Below are 20,174 nucleotides of genomic sequence, written 5' to 3' on the forward strand. Positions count from 1 at the left end.
TTTGGATTATTTTGATGTGGAAAAATAACAGTGGGCTGAACTTAATGAAACTAAAATGTGAATGGATTTGCCATTAATTCTTGTTTACTTCTTTGGTTGTACACATATTTAATTCACACTTAATTAAATTGCAAGAAATACAAGGAATTTGGAAAACTTCACCTGCACTGTTCAGTATCAGGTATTTCTCTCTGAGTCACACTGGTTGAAGTTTCGGTTAAAGATGTCCGGGATCCATTTTAGGGCAGAGAATCGTAACATATTGGATTGTTCAAAAATAACTAATATTGACTACAAATCATATCGTAACAGTCATGGGGGTATTATCTATGTAATTTAAGACCGTCCAACCGGGCTTTAGAAGGCTGATGATCATTATTAATAAAGCGAACACTTTTGGAGTCCTAGAATCTGCATATTCATGAGGTCTTTTTTTTGCTGCCATCTTTAACTTTTTCTCTCTGCTGAGAGTTACAGTAGCCACATTTTTTGATATGAATCGAATCGTAGTTAAAAAGAGTCGTTACACCCCTCTAAACACGTTTTTTAAATTTTTATTTTAAATGGATGGTCTAAATATTCTCTGCTTTTTTTTGTTTCCTAATTCTTCAAGAATTTCAGAAATCAACTCCATCATCAACTTTTTGGTGTTTTTAGAAAAAAGAAAAATGTATTTGTCTTTCATTATTCTCCTTGCTGCATTCACACGGTTTAGGTTTCCCTCCCACATTCTTCTTCTTCCACTTTTGGCTTCTCCCATCAGGGGTCGCCACAGCGAACAAGTCGCATGGTAAATTTGGCAATGTTTTACGCCGGATGCCCTTCCTGACGCAACCTTCTCAAACCGGGCTTGGAACCGGCACAGAGGTAGAGAAGGGAACAGGGAGCAGCCCGGAGTCGAACCCTGGTTTCACGGACGGAAGGCGCTGCAAACCAGCACGAGCTAAACCGGCTCCCAGGTTTCCCTCCCACATTAAGCCCTGAATTAAACAGAGTTGCATGAATGAAGGACAGGCTTTCCGATGACTGTGAAGATAAAATAAATGAACAACTGCATTGCTGCGGTGAATTCAAAGGCAGCATTGATTTCTTGGCAAACGGTCATATCTCAATTTTGTCCCATCACCTCCTCTCCACCCCCACCGTCGCCTTCATTTGACCCCTCTCGTGCGTTCCTGTCTTCTCCTTCTTTCACCTCATTAGGATCGCAGCTGCAGCTTCTTCAGAGCCTTTTATCAGTCACGTCTTCCCCTCCTTATTGTAGCATCAGTTTGCTGACCCCCTCACCCGCAGAACCCCCCCTCGCGCTATCATTTGTCATTTCATTTTCTCATGCCAAGGCAGCTCTCTGTATGCCATCCCTCCAGCTCTCATTCTCCTTGCTGTTTGGACTGGCTGCAACAGGAAAGGTTGATTTGCTAAATGCTACCAACTTTCCCCTTGCTTTGAATATCTGAACTCTTTGTAACCAGAATTTTGGAAAACAATAGACTGAAGAAACTTTAAGAAACAGCAGACAAGTTTATAACTAAGTTTTATAAAGTTTTGATGGTTTGATCATGTTTAATCAGTTTGACATAATCAGAGACAAAAGTGAGTTCAAATTGAAGCAAACACAGACCAAGCAGTGAATAGATAGCTGAAAGTACAGCATTTTACACACTACACTATATAGGGCACCTAGAAGCCTTAATTTCTTTTTCAATGACCGACGGTGCGTCTCATAACCCAGAGCACCCCATCTATCTATCTATCTATCTATCTATCTATCTATCTATCTATCTATCTATCTATCTATCTATCTATCTATCTATCTATCTATCTATCTATCTATCTATCTATCTATCTATCTATCTATCTATCTATCTATCTATCTATCTATCTATCTATCTATCTATCTATCTATCTATCTATCTATCTATCTATCTATCTATCTATCTATCTATCTATCTATCTATCTATCGTGGAGCATTGTTGGACTCTTTTTTTTTAACCTGTTACTAACAAGGTTAGGAGTTAGTCCATTTCATCTTCTGAATCTATTTTTATCTCTTTTTATCTTTTCAGGGGTGCTGGAACCTACCACGACCACTTGTAGGCGAAGGCAGTGGACATTCTTTACAGGTCGCCAGTCTGTCGCGGGGTCACAAATCACACACTCACATTTACACCTATGGGCAATTTAGAGTATATGAATGAAGCACGGTGGCCGGAGTCCCCCGAAGAAAACCCTTGCATGCACGGGGAGAACATGCAAACCTCAAACAGAAAGGTCACATGGTGTGATGTTTCAGGTCCTTTTTGCAGTGAGGCAGGAGCCGCGTCACTGTTCAGTGGTTTGTAAAGTTTGTTGAAGTAAAGTTTGTCTTGGCGGACTGTTTTTTTACGTGTCGCAAACAAGGTTGGGAGTTACAAGTACTGTGAATACGCAAACGAGAATGACATTTTCAAAGTGTAGCATGTTAGAAACAAGTTCTAGAATTTATGCGAACGCAGTTAATGAAGTCTGACTAACGGGTTTATCTGTGACTCCCTTGTCTCACTTGATGCACTTAATAGTTTGCTGCATATTTTTGACATAATTTCAAAAACAGACCATCCATTGACTGTGCGTCTTATAATTTGGTGCGTCCAATAGTGTCGAAAACATGGTAATAGAAACCAATAAAAACTGAGCAAAGAAAAAACAATAATAATATCAACTGAAAGTAACCTTTTTTGAGGAAGGAGAGAAAGTTCCTGCCAGTCATTTCAGTATCATGTTTTTCTATGTCATGATCACGTCAAAAAATACATTTCCAGGCTTTAAAGTTTTGTTTCTGAATTTAAGTTACCCTCAAACTAGTAAAAATATATGTTTTAATTGTGGCCTTTAGACAAATTCCCATTTTTTCTTACACTTACCTCTGATTTCACTCTTCCAGTTGTATAGAAAATGTTCAAAGATTTAAAAAAAGAGAAAAAGAATTATCATTAAGTTTTCCAAGGTCATTTAACTTGCAATGTGATTGGATAATTTTCCAAAGCCAAAATAAAACATATCATACTTCAAAATAAAATCCTTCAGTGTTTGATGTTGCAAAGGTAGAAAAACGAAGACAAAAAGTTAAAAGTGTTTGTTGGGCTTAGTCCTTTTTAAAAAATCTTCCATCATTTCATTGTCAGGACAATGGATTATCTGCAACATCCCCCTCCCCCTCCCCCCTCAGTGTCTTCACCCCCTTCCCCTTAACTCCCTTCCACTGCTCGTCTGGCTCTTCGTCTGTCTCCCATCCTCTTTGTATGGAGTCTGCCACAACATTTTGATTTACTTAAGTGACTCCCTCATGCAGTCAGGCTCAGACAAGAATTGTGTGTTTCTGGTCTTGTACTATGTGTGTTTGTGCCTGTGTGTATTTGAGGCTTAAATCCCAACTACAAGGATGACATTCATTAGCCTGATCAATGATGGAGTCTCTTCATCCCATCATGTATTCTTTTCTCTTCTGGTTTTTTTGTTTGGTCTTTAGACATGTCTCTTTTAGTCTTGTTATCTATCGGTTTCTGTTTTTTTTTTTTTTTTTTAACTTCTACAAAATAAAGAAATGTCTTTCTTTTCCCCACACCTTGTTTCCATCTCCATCATTGATGAGTTCTGGTGTGAGTTTTTTTTCTGCGCCCGTTGCACTCTCACTCGCATTGCTCTCTCTTTCATTTAGTGACGCATTGATTAGTTCTGGTGTTAAGGAGAATTGCCTACTTGCTCCCAAAGTAAAAAGCACTAAGAGTAATTTGTGTTTCTCTCCCGACTACCCTATTGCTTTGAGCATAGACGATGTCAATAAACCGTGGCGTCATCCTGCCGCTGGCAGAGAAACTTGTCTTTTTCATGTTGCTTTCCGCCCTGAACTGATTGCCTTGGCGTCTATTAAGTCATCTAAAGACTGGACGGTGGGTTTGGGTTTTTCTTTGCGTCTTTTTACTCTGAGCGGGAAAAGGACAAACTGCATATGTGTGCGGGTAAAGGAAGCAAGCATTCACGCCATGTTTGCTTACTTGTTTTAAAGCGAATCCTCCGTTTGGGCTTGAACTATTTTATACAATGATACTGACCTTGTGATGCAACACTGGGTTCAAAGGCACTGAAGGTATTCCTTTGATGAAACCAGAAAAAAGGATGCAATCGCTGTCAGATTCGTGAAATCACACAAATTAATTGGCTCTGTATGACATGTTTGGCTAATTTGCACATAAAAGACTAATCAGCTGATCAGACTATCTGAAGGGAAAATTTCTACCTAAATTTACTCATGTTTTGTGATTTTTTTCATAATTTTTTTAAAAATTAAGCACATTGGTTTTTGTTTTTGCACATAAACATGCTCTTAGTCCCATGTTTCCACTCAGCATAAAACGATTTCAAGGAAAAATCAGGACTAGCAAACCAACAGCCTATTTTTTATGATCTAACATAACATTAATGACCTGGATAACACACTTTATGACAGAAAAACGACGCCGAAACATGAAACAGAGCTTCAAAGAGGTTCAACAGACTTCTTTCAACCATTGACATCCCAATCGGAGAAAAACATTTCAAAAACTAACGGGAAACCCTCGTCTTTGTTTGAAAAAGTTAAAAGCAGGAGATTCTAAGTTAGATCACAGTTGTTGAGATCTAACTTATTTAAACATCTACACACTTTGGTGAGTTATAACTGCTTTTAGGACATGTGTTATAACAGAAATAATAATTAACAGTGATACATGGACAAAAACAAATAACAATAACTACTCAATTTTTCTAATTTTTAGAAATAAACATGTATTGTGCCAACATCTTTTTCTTTTTTTTCTTTAGAGATTTGATGTCTAAATTGTTGAGTAATATTTTTAAATTGTATTTACTGTAGAGCTCTAGCTTTTTGAAAAAAAATATGGACAGGTGCAAATGTTTTTGCTATGTGGCAAAAAAAAAAGTGAATTAATTTGAAAAAATAAAATAAATAAAACAAAATATAATGTTTTTAGAAAAACAAACCTCATGACCCATAAATTTAAAGCACAGCTTTACATTTTACAGGTTAATAAATAAAAAGTAAGAAAAGGCCTTACAGTATTTTGGGGCCTAAAATATATACACCCAACCATAATAATCGTGTGTGTGTATATATATATATATATATATATACATATATATATAAAGTGACCTAATCTTTTTCCAAAATTTTCTCTGTTTTAGTTCTTTACACATTATGTTGGTTAAAATAACTTGATCCAAATGTTAAGAAAATCTAGCTAAATGTTTATACAGACTTAAAAATATAGCAACTCTGGTTGAATTACTCATTATTTTATTTGGGAGGTTCTGTGGTTAACTTCATTTTTGTTTGTCTTTTGTTTGATTCAGTTGGCATAAAATTATCTTCTGCGTTAAAGGGTTGATTAGTTTTCTCAAAAAGATTCACAGAACTGTGTACCAAAGCTATATCACCTATAAATATTATTACGTTTTAAAGAGTGGTTTTAAAATAAAATACCGGTAAAAAAAACCCTAAATTGTTGTAGTTTAATTTCAAAATCTTGGGAAATTTTCAATTGCTAGAGAAAATGGAGTATAAAAGCTTGAATGGCTTTAACCATCAGGGAGGCAGAGTCTAAATACTGCGATAGAGTGCAAAGCTACAGATAACATTCCTTAACAGCAACAATCTAACATTTCCCAGCATGTTGTGGACAGTTTTATGACTGAGATAGTCTTCATCATTACCCTGACAGCTTCATCTTCATAGCTGGTGTACTTGTGCACCATGGCGGTGGGAGGGGTTTGCCTGGCATGCAGGCGATGCATGACCGCCTTTACTAAGTGCTGCTGCAGCATGTTGTGAAAAGACGCGGCTTACAGGGTCAAACCAAACGCTTTCATAAAACTTTACATTCAAGCACAAATGATGCTTGTTATGCAGGCTGTCGGCCTTACATGGAAATGAATAGAACTAGAAAGAGGCTGGTATTGCGTCCCAGGACGCTCTTGCAAAAGAGATTTTTAATCTCAAAGAGTTTTTTATCCTGGTTAAATAAAGGTGAAAAAAAAATTGCTACAAAATAAAAGCCCAAGCCCTTTATTTTGTCTGACCTTCCGAAAACTCTGATAGAAACTAAAAAACGTGAGCTCAGGAAACGACAGAGAGCGAGAAATAAGAGGAAAAATACTTTCTACAAAGAGCGGGAAGTGGTGAGAGATATTTTAGATGTTTGGCTGTACATCGGCTAGATCGGTCAGGCTGAGACTACTTTTGGAAGGGAGGACCACACACATGTGCACAAACACACACACACAGCCTTTTAGCCATTTCAAGACCCTGCTGCTGAGCTGTTTCTGATTGTGTTTAGATGGCAGTGTATATATATGCAGACGTCAGCCTGTCTCCCTTTTTCCATCACTCCACGCAGCTGTATTTTCTTCCTCGCTGTCTTTCCAGCTCTCCTCCTTTTTTTCTCCCTTTCATGCACGTCTCCTGGTGTAGTCTGACTCTAATTGTGGTTGTCGTGATTCCTTTTTTCAATTGGTCAAAAGTCTGTTCCACATAAAAGCCCTTGCTATAAGGAGCAGGATCCAGGGCCATTGGCCAATCACTACAACTCAACATCTGGTACTTGTCACCCTCCACAGGGAGGCAGGTCTTGCATTTGCACCGTGAATTCACCCCCCAGCTCCTGGCCATTGTGGCCCCAGACGTTCAAATAGTCAGACTAGAGTTTCATCCTCAACTTTGAGCCTAACGTGTGCCATGTGGAGGGACACAAGGAGCAGATCCAGCCAGAGCAGATCCTAAAGCAGGTTACGCTGGAGTCCGATGAGCTTTCACGGCTGGAATCTGATCAGAAATGACAGCTGTCTAAACGCTGTGTGTCCACCATCCAAAAGATCATGAAAAATATTGTGTGTAATTCATTTAGTGGTCTCCATGGCAGCTGTCATGGGAGAGCTGAAAACCATAAATGCCATGGAGAATCGGATTTTCTGTTTTTAGAGATTTGGACCAACACAGAGCGGCTTGAAAGAACGAGTGATTGATTCTATTTTCACCTGAATTGTGGACGACCAGCTTTTTCACCTGTCTGTGCTTATAAAGACCCACTCAATCATCTTATGATCCGTTTTTCAAAGCGTTCCCAGTGGTTTTTAAATTTTGATTATGCCACTTTTAGGTAATTTTCATATTTTCTGTAGAGCGACACTAGACCAACAGATAAAACCTCTGAGTTGTGGGCCGGACTATCCTGTTAGCTTAAGGCTGTGTTAGTCAGCTACTACGTACATTTTGCACATATTTCACGGATAAAAGTTGGTCATACGTGAATATATGTAGAAAAAGTGAGAAAAGTTGTTGTCTATACATTACATTTTCACAGATGTATCACAGATGATCCATGTTAAAACCACGGAAGAAGTATGAATAAACCACGCAAAGAACACATAGATCAACCTAGAACATGAACCGTCCGTGATTATTACTGTTTATATGTAATTCAGTTACGTCAGTGTCTTAATTTGAACGTGATATACACGATACAAAAGTCATACGGTAGTACATGTGTGAAAAGTCTGGCGGAGATACGTAGAACGGTCTTGGAAAGCCACAAATTTGTGTATGCCTCTCCCAAGAACCATGGTAAAAGGTTAACGGTGTATCCTTACATAGCGTTTTTCTACCTTCCTTGAAGGCCCAAAGCGCTTTACAGTCCAAGTCACACACACATTCACACATTGGTGGCGGCTCCGCTGCCAAACACTGGCGCCAACCTTCCACCAGAGGCAAGGTGGGGTTCAGTGTCTTGCCCAAGGACACTTCGACACATGGGTGGCCATGGCGGGAAACGAACCTGTGTTATTTCGATCAAAGGTTGACCGGCCTACCACTGCACCATGGCCACCCATGCACAATGCACTATTGTGTAAGATTATAAATACTATTTGTAAATAAAGTAATAAATTGAGTAATTCTCAATCAACCAAAACTTTCAAACAGCTCAAAACCGAATTTTTCGTAGAGATCCGTTGAAGATGGAAGACGTGTATCGAAACATGTCAGGTATGTGAAAAACACAACGCATGTCTCATAACAGAAGAACCAAGAAGTCAGTTAATAATACAGACACTATGAACTTTATTGCACTAAAATGTAAAGATTTATCGGGCAAAATCCTTGACGGACATGACGAATGCAAGAAACACTTCTGCATTATGTACATAACCCTCACTGAAATTTCATACGTGGACAATGGAAAATATGTACGTATAGTATGAGCAGAGTGGTGCAGTGAGCTTGTGGCATGTCCAGAGTATTTTCTAGATTACAAATATGCTCTGTTTTTTACTGCTTTCTTCTTTGTCTGTTCCTGATTCACAGAGATTTGAATAAAGAAATAGTCAGAAAATGCCATTTAAGCTTAAGTATTTTAAACATAAGTCCTTTATCATAAAAAAAGCTACAAACATTTAAAGGAGAGCAGACTTTTTTCAGCTATGGTGAGTCCACAACCCAAACCAAGACAGGAAATATCATTTTGGTGCTCCTTTGTACTGTTCAGAATGATGATTCTTCTGTGATCACTGTTTGTTAACACAATTCCTTTTGTATCTTACTACAGTGAGAGATTCTACTTGAGTCGATTGTGTGCTGGCAGCACATTGTGTGTCTGGTTGCTTTTTTTTAATCATTAAACTCCAGCATCCATTAACTGCTTTTGTTTGGGAACGTTTCATTCCGCTCTGCATCATCACTGTCTTTCAAAACTTCCAACAAATTGATTCTGAGTGTAAAGAATTTACAAAACAAGGAACAAAGTAAAGGTTTTAATGCAAAACTCCCTAAACTCAAAGGTAATGTTACCAAGCAGCTTTCTGAGGTTTATGCACGTTGTTCAAATCCGCTTTTTCTTCGACTTTTACTCCACTGAATGAATGAATTGTAGTCATTTCATTGTAGTTCATTTTTTTCTCCAATGTGCCTATTTCAAGTTATGTTGACAGGGATTTTTCTCTAACATTTGCTTGGTAACATTTTTATTCATTAAACCGTACCTTTTTGCCTTTTCTCTATTAAAACTGATTATGTCTTACAGTGTTGTTTTTCCCTTCTTTATCCATTTTTACTTGTTTAATTATAATTAATGACATTGTTATAATGAAATAATTAAATGAATTATATAATTATTATAATTCAATGAATGTACTTATTGTTTTTCTTTTTTCTGTATATGTGGCTTTTCTTAAATTGACACACACTATATTTAAAAAAAATGTGCTTTATCTTTTTTTCTTTTGATTTTCATATAAGTGAGAACAAAAGAAAGTTTTGTGCCAAACTCCAATAATCAAAATAAACAAATAGAATAAAAACAAAACTTAAATAAATCAGATTGTAGTGAAAGGGTGGCTAATAGAGCAGTAAATGATGTTTACCATGTGTTATAGGTAGGTACAATCGAGCCGCATACTCCTCTGCTTCCTCCTCCTCCTCCTCCTTTTCCTCCTCTTCTTTGTCTGAGTCAGTGGCGTTGCCTAACAGTGGGTTGTTATGAGGATTAGACTGGGCATGTGATTGGTCAATGACAGGTGATGGGCAGGAGGGGGAGGGCATGGGAGAACCTATGAAAGAACACAACCAAAGAGGGGGAAAGGAATGATGAATTTGAAGAAAAATAAATAAAGAACATCAAAAAAAGAAAAGAATGACAATGAAATACAATGACGTTTGCTGATGATGCAAGATTTAGAAGTCCCACTCTGGTCATTGTTTTTTACTGTAAATTATTATTATGCAGTTTTTAGCCAACAATAACAACAATATCGGAGCTATCCAGCCGTACGGTTGTGATCCAGATTCCAGCTCAAACGAGGAAAACAAAGACGTTTATGGATTTATTCATCTACAAGCAGATGCAGAAGAATGGACCTTGGCGCAACCAGTGTATTTTCTACGTCACAATAAACTCTTTTTCAAATGGCATTCTTGCGTCTGCGCCTGATTTCTAACAATTTCAATATAGAAATACTCAAATGCAAATGTGTGCAAATTTGAGCTTTTTATTTTTTGTTTTGTTTTTAGAAATGTCCTCCATCCTCAGAAAAATGCCAAAGGAACATTTTAAAACATCAAAAACACAATTTTCACAGTAGTGGGTCCTTAACGTCCGCCTCTGATGAAAACCCCGTTTTTTGAGATTTTGACATGTACTTGTGGGATTTTTCTTATGATAGAGAACAAATGTGATTAAAAAATCATCACATTTTTGCATTTCTGAGTATTTCTCTTTTTAAATCGCTGTCAATCAAACTGTCGCGAAGATGCTTGGTTTGAGTTGATGAGCCGGTGTGATGTCACATTGGCCCAGGAGTGCACGTGCATTGTGCACACTCCCTGATTTCCCCCGTGCAGCGTGCACATCAGCTCAGATGCGAGAGATTATTTTCCACCGTTTCTTCTTTACTAAAGAAAAACTTTTGAAAATAGAGACTGTCAGTCGGTGTTGTTAAGACATTTAGGTTCTGGGACTTTGGTTAATCGTAATTAAAACACCACGTTTCTATATTAAAAAAAAATGTCATAGGGGGACTTTAAGTGTGCCGTGGGTCCAATGATGAAACGGCAACTAACCAATCCTAAGAAAATGGCAAAAAAAAAGCTTTTTAAAGAGCCACATGATGTTATGTGACTATGAACATCTGTTCCACACTTGCATGTGATCCTAACCTCCCTTTGTAACCACCACTACCACAACAGGGAGACAGTTTGTCCTCACCACAGCAAGTTTAATGTTTGTTTGGATTTCCCTGCAGCTTTGGGACTTAACATCGTCAGTGTGCATTTCCCCCCAAAAAATAAAACTAAAATTCCAGTGAACGCTGCACCCTTTGAGAGGCTGATCAGCACTTCTAGATTCAAAGAGGTGCCAACAAGTTTCACAGCAGATGGTGACATTAACATTCCAAATGATGATTATGAATGGGACACATCAGACAGCATCAGATGAAGGCCGACTTTCAAGGGCGCCGTTTGGAGAAGTTCCTTATTCCGCCTTCTTTATTCAGTCTCTTCAGACAGCTGAAGTGTTCAGTGTGAACGGGAAAACAGATTCATAGGAAAAGTGATTAATAAAAGAATCAATTGTGCATCGACTTGGTAACGTTGGCATTTAGTGTCCTGTGCGCTGCTTGTGCCTGTCTGCGTTTAGCAGCCTCTGAAAGTGTTTTGCCCCCGCAGATGACTCGGGGCACTGCACGCAATCCATACAAATGCGCCCTCACAAAAGAGCGTGATGACTTTTTAGAAAAGCAAAGAAACAAAGATCACATTCTGCACCACTCGTCACGTTGCCCACCTTTCCTGATAAGAATTTCTCTTGATAATCTCTTCCTCCAGCTCATTTGTTTACGAGGACGTGAAAAATGAAATACAGCTTTGGAGCAAAGGCGTTCAATAAAGATGCCGTCTTGACTGGCTGAGCATTTATAGAGACACTGAAGGTGATTTACATTTCTCAAGATCTTTACGTCTCAGGCAGACCACACAGACTGTGTTTTTTCTTCCCAGCTGGTCAAGGGCATCTCAACATCTATATATATTTATCTTTCATGACATGAACAGACACAGTTTTTTTCTTTTTTTGGTGTCTTTCCAGCAGAGCGATGTTCAGCCCACTTTGACATTCAGTCTTCTGCTGTTTTACCCTAAAACCAAACTGCAGCTTCTCTGAGAAAACACATACAAAAAAAAAATAACAACACCAGCCTCTTGTTAATTATTTACCATAATGTCTTTTGGCGTGTTTCTTTCACAGCTAAAGAAAATCATATGGAGGTGGAATTTTCTATTAAAAATCTGTCTCAAAGTGTTTCCCTTTGAGTGCTGACAGATATTGGAGAGGAAAAAAAAAGTCGGTCCTTTTCTGCTCAGAAAATAGGAAAATTGCCGGATTATTTGAAGGGAATATTACATGGTAAATATGGTTGACTGCATTGCTCAATTATTTGTGCAGAAATGATCCTGCAGTCTCATGCCACGGATGTATTTCCACCCATTTAAACAATTTTCTAACGTGTGACGCATTTTCTTTTATTTCCTGGAGAGTCAAGCGAGTCAGTAAGTAGTTTGTTTTTTTCCAGAAAGAATCACTGATTGCTTACCAACACAAGTTAAAAACTATTCAAAACAGGACAAAAAAAGACGTAAATAAAAAGAAACATGACATTAAAAAAATCTTACCAACATAAAAAGAGCCATTTATCTAAAAACCAACTGAAGCTGAAGTTTCTTCAGGTGCGTTTGAAAAGCTTCGGCCGAGTCAGTGGAGCGTAGGGACAAAGAAGAAGGTTCTAGAGTCTGTGAGCCACAGTTATACACTGAAAACAGATGCATGCAAACATGTAATACCTTGATTTAAGACATTAAAGATTTTGGAGCTGGCTTGAAGTTGTTTTAACTTTTCTCAAAATCAGCAAAGTCGAGGTTCGTTCGTCTCACGAGGATCTTGAAATAAGGTCTAAATCGAAAATTGAAAAACTTGATTTGAGCTCAAAAAACTCAAATTGCAGAGAAGGAAGAGAAATATTTTATGCTATTTTCTTTACATTTTCAGAATGACTGTTGTGCTGAATTTGATGAAATTGCATTTATTTTCAGTTGTTGCAGACGCGGACCGTAACACGTTATTTAGAAATCTTTTCAGGGCTTTCAGGGAAATGTTTCACTTTATTTTCCATTTCAACTTTTTAAGGAAGAATCTTGAAAGAAATCCAAGTGAAGGGATCACAAATAAAGGCAATAAATAAATAAATAAATAAATAAATAAATAAATAAATAAATAAATAAATAAATAAATATTTTTGTGATATTTAAAGTGGTTCAATAATTCTGGATCTTTAGACCCCTTTTGATGAAAACAGTGTTTTTAACATTGAAAACATATATTAAGAAAATTAAGCTTAGAATATAATTTCAAAGTATTTTTTAATTCAAATTGTGGTGAATCAAGATAAAGAAAATGTCGTTTGAAAAAAAGGCATTTGTGATGTAGAAAATAGGCTGGGCTTTCTGCTTTGAGATCTCAGCAAAGGGGAGGGGAAGAGGGGGCGGTGTTGCTCAAAGTTCCCTCAGGGCAATTTCTAATGACGTCTTGGTGCTCTGCAGAAACTAAGTCCTAGAAAACAGCAAAGGTTTTTTTGATTTTGTCCAAAAACGGCATAATCATAATGAAAAGACCACTACAAGCCCTCCAAAGATGACTGGAGTGGGATTTTATAGTATATTTAAGGTGGAGAGCTTTTGGTCCTCTTAAGTGTGGACAACTCCAGTCCTCAAGTGTCAGAGTTCTGCTTCTTCTCCAACCACCACTGCATGGAGACTCACGACCATAACTGACGGTGAAAAAGGCAATTATATGTGAAAAACAAATGGAACGAGGGCCCTCCAGGACAGGACAGAGTTCCTGTTCACAGAGATACATCTGGATGAACACCATATTTATCCAGCTGAAAAGGTTCCATACAAACTCCATAAAAACGTGTCAAATCCAAGCATTTCACGCTTTATATTAAAACCTCAGACATGATCCCACTTTAGAGAAAAGGGTCTTTCATAGGTCTTTCATGTTTTACCTAAAGGCTTAGATTTAGAGTCGATTTTTATTCCCTGTGCCTGTACTTTCCTTCTAAATCAAACAAACATGATGGAGTTTGGTTTGATGCTCTCTGCTCTGTTGCTCTGCCAGTCTCCACACCAATGACTTCCCGGTAAAACTCACAGCTACAAAGAGAGCGCAGAGGAAGGGAGACTAAAATACTGCTTTCAGGCTCAAAGGAAACCGTAAACCTTTGCTTTATGAACCAGCAGAACTATGTTCTGGAGTGTGTTCAGTAGAGTGCAGTACACAGTTCACAGGCAGAAATTTTTATGATCAAAAGGTCGGAAGCTGCTGTCCAGTTTAGCCTGCAGCCGTGTCCTCTTGAGCTACGATACGACTGCCTGGAAGCTCTTGATTCCGGCTCCAGTCAACTTTCTTTAAAGGTTTGATCAATGGAGCAAAAATAACTTTGGTGCGTGGAAAGGCCTCCGTGAGCACCGCACGGAAATAAAATGCAACGCTGCAGTCACATCACGAGGGTGCACGGCGAATGAATCACACGGGGACGCTTGGTGATAACTTCTCCAATGAACCCAAAAGTAAAAATGAAAGCTGGCTATGTGATGCCGCCTCGCAGCACTTTGGTGCATGAACTAACAGGTACTTTATGCTTCTCATATCCATCTCCCTCTCAGCTCAGGGCTCGCTGCTGCACTTCACATTCCTCTCTCTGAGGCGAGGACTGAAGGAAAAGCGAGAGGAAAGGCCTTGAAGTGACAGGGTGGGATGACGGAAATAGAAAAACAGGTAGTCTTGTAGTTTATCTAAGTTGATGTTTCAATTCCAGAGGATTTGTGGTTTTAACTTGACAGGAGTCTGTACAGAAAAAGAAGACAAATTCAACACATCAGACAAAATGAACCGTTTTCCTGACACTAAAAAGTCAACATTTCTTTCAGCGCCTTCACGCAAAGCTCTTGAAATAGCCTGACAATAAGACATGACCTCTGGACAAACAAATGCTTTGTAGCAAACAGTCAGCAAGGTTGCAAAAAACACAAGGGACAGGAAAGACAAACTGGAAAAGGTTGAAAAAACGAACACACAGCCTCCTGGGACCTATAAGCCACTAATGCAGGAATAATCGAAAACAGGGACCAACCTGCTGTTCAGAAGTTGAATTTGGTTCAGATAAATGATACTTTAATGGCTCAAAAAAATTAGAAAATATTCAGTTGCAGGAAAATCTTGTAATAAACTCTATTTGGTAAAGTACTACTGTGAATATAATTTTTTTTAAGAATGCACAGCTGATAACTGAATATTTAAGGTACCAATAATTAAGAAAATATTTTTATTTCAGTCATCTGCAAAGAAATCCTCACTTTTTTTCTTTTTTTTGCCAAAATATCGACAGAAGCATGCAGCTCAGGACGCCCTCACATCCAAAAAGCCCTGATTGCAGAATCAGCAGAGTGACGGCGCCGCATCGTACAAACAGCTAATTTCGATGTTTCAGCTCATCCATTCACGCGGCGAAAGGTTCACCTCTGCTACAACCTCACCAGATAGCAGAGGAGTAAGAAAAGGTGGAAAGGAAGTTCGGCTTTTACAGCGGCAGGAAAATCTGCTAACAAGCACACATTTCTACCTTTCCACTGGATTTTCTGGGTCTGCACTTCCTGTGCCAAATTGAATTTCTATTGACGATCTACATATAATAACCAAAGAGACCTGTAGCAATGTCTAGAAATAGAGAAGATTTTATATCCTTTTTATATCTTTTTGTTTGCTTTGCATTGTCTTTGACATATGTTAATTGTTAAAAATGAGCAGAGACAACTTTTAAATCAACCAAAACGCCCTGAAAACTGAAATTTGACCGCAAACGTTTTTTGCAAAGACACCAGATTTGCTGAAGTTAAAATGTGTGAGGGCCAACCAAACAACATGCATTCTTTGAACTCATAATATCATTAAATGCACATAACATATTTAATGACGTTTTTTTTGCAATAGGATACTTTTCATTTCTTCACATTTTAAGCCCAGAAATAAATTTAAGAAAATGTCTGAAAAAAGCAACCAAAAAAACCTTTTTCAACAATAAATCTCAATAAATCTGGGTTTACATGATATGTTACATATTATTCAATATTTAATGCTCACTGTGATCTTGTAAAAAAAAACATATGAACAGTAAAATGACACAAATCTTACTCAGAAGAACAAAACACTGTGGTTTTGATCAGAGAAACGATCTGTTTATTTTATTTTGCAGTCGACATTTGAGAGATGAGCTCCAAAGTGTCACAGAAGGGTCCAGCGACAGTTTTCTCACAAGTTTACGATGGCTTATGACAGAATTTAGCCAATCACAATCATTCATTCATATTTTTTTCATTCATTCATTTTCTATTCCGTTTAGTCCCTTTCGGGGTGAAGGGGCTGCTGGAGCCTATCCCAGCCACTTATGGGCGAAGGCAGGGGGACACCCTGGGCAGGTCGCCAGTCGCAGGGTAGAATGTCCTCAATTACACATCCATTCACTCTCACACTCACACCTATGGAGAATTTAGAGTTGCCAATTAACCTATGAAGCATGTTTTTGGATGGTGGGAGGAAGCCGGAGATCCCGGAGAGAACCCACGCATGCACGGGGAGAACATGCAAACTCCACACAGAAAGGTCCCCAATTGATGTTCTGTTTCAGGTCCCCCAGCCGTGACTTGAACCAGGGGCCTTCTTGCTGTGAGGCAAGAACGCTCACCACTGAAATTTGCTCTCCTTGGCTTGGTCTCAATAGTTACATTTTTTTGTGACACCAGACTGACTGTTTTCATTATTGTGCCATTTTTCTCAAAAGCATTTTTCACAACTTTTCATATTTTCCTGCCTGTTTTATTGCAAAAGCTTGTCCATAATGGTCCCCTTAAGCTAAGCATCCTACTTTGCTTAATCCCACCTCCCTTTGCAGTTTAATAAAAAAAGCATTTTAATTTCAAATCAGTAGCCTAGAGTTGATCATCTGAATAGAATTTGCCTTGTAAATGTACTTGATGACAAAGGAATTGATAGTCAGTTAGGTTTAGTGTATCTGTAAAAATGATTTTTTCTCCCCTGCCAAGTAAGAAAAAAAATCTTTAGAGGACTGACTGTAGTGATTACCTACACAATATGGTTCATAAAAAGCTCAGGTTTCCAATAAACATTTATTTGTTCGTTATGAAATACGACAGCTGGGGGAACAAACGGTAAACAGAGTCTTACATTCCCTAAAACGAATTTAGTTGGAGGCTAATATTTGTTCAGACTGAAAGTGGGACTATAAAAAACCAACTTTACCTAATAAAAGATAAAAAGTAAACTACTGAATTAACAAAAGTTTAGCAACAGTATGAAAAAATAAAATCAGATTTCTGTGTAAAACTGTTTCTCGAAAACGTTTCATGTCAAATGAAATGAATGTCATTTGACGTGTAAATCATACATACATCAAGCGGCAGTAGTTCGGTCAAAATTCTACTCTGAGTTGGGGGCGGGAGCTATTGTGTAGAGCAACCCCACCCCCCCTTCCCATCACCAATAACTGAGAGCTCTCTGTTTACATGCCAACATGCCGCCAACTTTCAACCCCAACCTAACGTTTGGGCTGCAACAAAAATGGCGGGCAATATCGGAGCTATCCAGCCAGTTAAGGAAACGATACAAATGGATGCATCAGGATGGAGCGGAGCCGAGCAGGGAGTTCGTGGCCCGCCCTGCAGCCTATTTTCTACATCACAAATGCATTATCTTTCAAACTGCATTTTTTCGACTGCTCCTGATTGACAATAATTTGAAAGAAATACTCAGAAATCCAATTTTAAGCCTGATTTTCTGATAATATGTTCTCCATCATGAGAAAAATGCCACAAGAACATGTTATAAACACCCAAAACACAATTTTCATCAGATAGACTATGACTATAAGAAAGGAGGCTTAGTATTTAGAGATTGTTCTTTACAACACAACAGCTGGCGCTGATGTATCTTTGACTCTCTCCTTGTAAGATCATGGCTTTAAGGATTTCATTTTATTTGCATTGTGTCCTCTGTTTGTAATTCCAAAACTGAGATCAAGAAACACATTGGATTCTCTTTACAAAGCTGACAGGTTCCCAAACTGTATTTTCCAAAAACTTGAGATAGTTCTGTCATTTTAATCATAGGTATACCTCAACTATGATAGAAAATTAGAAAAATATGTAATTTATTTGCAAATTATGGTGGGAAATAAGTATTTGGTCACCTACAGACAAGCAAGGTTTCTGGCTCTCACAGACCTGTAGTTTATTCTGTAAGATGATGCTGTGTCCTCCACTTGTTACCTGTATTAATGGCACGTTTGAAGTCGTTATCTATATAAACGACACCTGAGCTGCATCCAAAAAACACCATTCCTACTGTAAAGCATGAGGGTGGAAAAATCATGCTTTGAGGCTGTTTTTCAGCAAAGGGACTAGAACGATTGATTTGTAAAGGAAAGAAGGAATGGGGTCATGTAACGTCAGATTTTGAAAACCTCCTTCCATCAGGAAGGGCATTGAAGATGAAAGGTGGCTGGGTCTTTCAGCATGACGACAATCCCAAACACGGTGTCCGGGTAATGAAGGAGTGGCTTCATAAGAAGCTTTTTAGGGTCCTGGAGTCGCCCCATAGAAAATCTTTGGAGGGAGTTGAAAGTCCTTGTTGCCCAGTGACAGCCCCAGGACATTACTGCTCTAGAGGAGATCTGCATGGAGGAATGGGCCAAAATACCAGGAACAGTCTGTGAAAACCTTGTGAAGACTTACTGAAAATGTTTGAGCGCTGTCATTGCCAACAAAGGCTATATAACAAAGTATTGTGTTGAACTTTTGTTATTGACCAAATACTTATTTTCCACTATAATTTACAAATAAATTATATAACAAGCAGATAATGGGATTTTCTGGATTTCTTTTCTCATTTAGTCAGTCATAGTTGAGAAACACCTGTGGTGAAAATTAGAGACCCCTCTCTTCTTTTTAAGTAGGAGAACTCGGACAAATACTTTTTTGTTCCACTGTATAAGGAGAGGAGTGTCCACATTTTTTCTTCTTTTTCTTTTGTCTTTTCCATTCAGGGGTCGCAGGTTTGGTTTGGCAAAGATTTTATGATGGATGCCCTTCCTGACCATAACCCTCTGAATTTATCCGGGCTTGGGACCGGGACAATGAGCCAACTGGTTTGGGCCAACTCGTGGCGCCAGGGAAGTGTCCACATTTATTTATGATAAAAGAACAGAAAATGTCATCCGAGTCAATGGTATCAAGATTTATTAGAGACAACCATCCAAATGTATGGCTTTAAGACTTTAGCAGAAGCGTGCAGATGCAGATTTTTGTTTTTGAGGGTGCACGTAGCTTTCCACGTGAAGCTACGAGCTTCACAGATCTGGCCCAATGTGTTTAGATGCTTGTCAGCCAGAAGAGCAAATGCTCTGATGCTGTGAGCAAATATCACTCAGTGGATGAGCTGAATTTATATGAGCTCCATAATAAACTACTGAGCCGGACTGAATAGCACCTGCGCCTTCAATGCAAATTAAACAGCCTTTTTCCAAATGTGAATGAAAACATAAACAAAAGATTACATAATACATCAAAAGCTGTTGGCTGTGTGCGTTTTAATAATTGAAGTCATTTCTCCAGGAATAGGAAAATGTTTTTTACTGTCGCAGACTGTGTCCGAAGGGCTACAATCAGAAAACAGAAGATCACCAGATGCAGGCTTGTCTTAAATGGCTTGCTAATGTTTAGACAATACCATCTGTTGCAAAGTGCGTTTTCAGCAGATATCTGCTTTAATGAGTCCATCCGGCCCATGCTTATCAGTTGTAGAATTGTTCTTGTCATGAGTTTTTGCTTACTTTATTCCCCAATCGCTTATGTTCTCAATGGCCATTAAAAAAAGTTACGTTTCAAGAATGCTTCAGAATTGTTCAATGGAAGTACTTGGAAAAGCAGAAAAGAGTTTTACATCATATATTTTTTTTTAAAAGGGTCAAAATGAAATGAGGTTTGTTAACGTAGGTTACAATCGGATAAAATGTTGCTGAACAAATATAAAACCCAACTTTATTCACTCATGAACTCCCACCCATTAATCGGATGACAAATGATTGTGTTGTCGTGCCTGACTGAGCTGCTTTTCTGTAACAATGCAATCTCATTAGTTTGGGCTTAGTAACATTTATGAGCCACTTTCACCAGTCAGGACTAAATCCGGTCACGTTAGCAGAGCGGCCTGCACATAAGCGCTGCTTATTAATTTACTGTGATGAGTTTTTCAGAGAAAACCAACAGATTGTAACACTGAAAACAGAGCTCAGTGTTGAAGTTGTGAAGCTCTGTCAGTGGTTTTCATCTATCACATTTTCCGCACTATAGGGCGCCTTATAATCCAGAGCGCCTTATACACGGAATCATTCTGGTTGTGATTACTGATGTCGAAGGGTTTTTTAGAACTACACCGCGTCAAAATGTTTTATTAAGGGTTGCAAA

The 20,174-nt window shown here is 38.4% G+C and overlaps 1 protein-coding gene across 10 annotated transcripts in view; it reads right to left on the bottom strand.

Moving 5' to 3' along the window:
* The window catches only part of LOC101157835 (teneurin-3), a 324,490-nt gene that overhangs the window by 134,432 nt on the left and 169,884 nt on the right, over window positions 1–20,174 (bottom strand). For 6 of the 10 annotated variants that reach the window (XM_023954869.1, XM_023954867.1, XM_023954860.1 and 3 more), the window contains one exon: window positions 9,449–9,634. The exons of the other annotated variants lie outside the window; for them this stretch is intronic. In XM_023954869.1, coding sequence (XP_023810637.1) covers window positions 9,449–9,634 — 186 coding nt within the window. The remainder of the gene's footprint in view (window positions 1–9,448; window positions 9,635–20,174) is intronic. 10 annotated transcript variants of the gene reach the window in all.

This window comes from Oryzias latipes, chromosome 1 (genome assembly GCF_002234675.1).
Source record: "Oryzias latipes chromosome 1, ASM223467v1".
In the NCBI taxonomy this organism is placed as follows: Eukaryota; Metazoa; Chordata; class Actinopteri; order Beloniformes; family Adrianichthyidae; genus Oryzias; species Oryzias latipes.